This window comes from Morone saxatilis, unplaced genomic scaffold, assembly GCF_004916995.1.
Source record: "Morone saxatilis isolate NCDOM2014 unplaced genomic scaffold, NCSU_SB_2.0 Contig3, whole genome shotgun sequence".
NCBI classification, from domain to species: domain Eukaryota; kingdom Metazoa; phylum Chordata; class Actinopteri; family Moronidae; genus Morone; species Morone saxatilis.
The window spans coordinates 3,725,607-3,726,316 of NW_023339873.1; the positions used below are offsets into that span (position 1 = coordinate 3,725,607).

At 46.6% G+C, this 710-nt stretch overlaps 1 protein-coding gene across 3 annotated transcripts in view; it reads left to right on the forward strand.

Moving 5' to 3' along the window:
* The window catches only part of mark3a (MAP/microtubule affinity-regulating kinase 3a), a gene marked incomplete in the record, with an annotated part of 49,852 nt that overhangs the window by 26,884 nt on the left and 22,258 nt on the right, over positions 1-710 (forward strand). For 2 of the 3 annotated variants that reach the window (XM_035673395.1, XM_035673396.1), the window contains 1 exon segment: positions 418-537. In XM_035673395.1, the coding sequence (XP_035529288.1) occupies positions 418-537 (120 nt within the window). 3 annotated transcript variants of the gene reach the window in all.

The following is a 710-nucleotide window of genomic DNA, read 5'->3' on the forward strand; positions in this document are numbered from 1 at the left end:
CCGTAAGGTATTTTGTGTATTTGTCAGGGAAGTCTACTTTGGAGACACTTTAATATCTGAAACATACTTTTTGTACTTTGCTGTGCTTATGCAAGGTCCACTTGGGTGATATAAGTGTGTATGTTTTTTGCTGTTGGACGTGGGAGACTATGAGTAGATGGTAATACACATTTCAGCAGGTTACTACGATAGTAAACCTTCAGGTCTTTGTGCCCAAATTGTCCAGTAGCCCTTTGAATCTGTAGGCAATCACCACCACTTAAAGTTGTAGTGAAGTAGCTAAAATGAGATCTATTTCCTCCAGCATGAAACATCCACTTGTCAATTTCTTCAGGTGTTTCGCAGAACAAAAATGTGACACGTTGCATGTTTTTAAGTGTTTTGTTAACTTCGTGGTTGTCGTCGTCCTCCCTGCAGGAGCTGCGTGAGCGTGTGCTCAGAGGGAAGTACCGCATCCCTTTCTACATGTCCACGGATTGCGAGAACCTCCTCAAACGCTTCCTGGTGCTCAACCCGGCCAAGCGTGGTACTCTCGAGGTGAGGGAGGACGCAGAAAATGTAAATATACCTCCAAGTTCTTAATACACTCCCCACAGCACGTCTGCACCATCGGAGAATGCCATCTACACTCCACCTCTCCAACAAACCCCTCCTCCCCCCTTCTCGGTTCCTGCATCTCCCCCCCCCCCTCCTGCATCATCTTCTCTGAC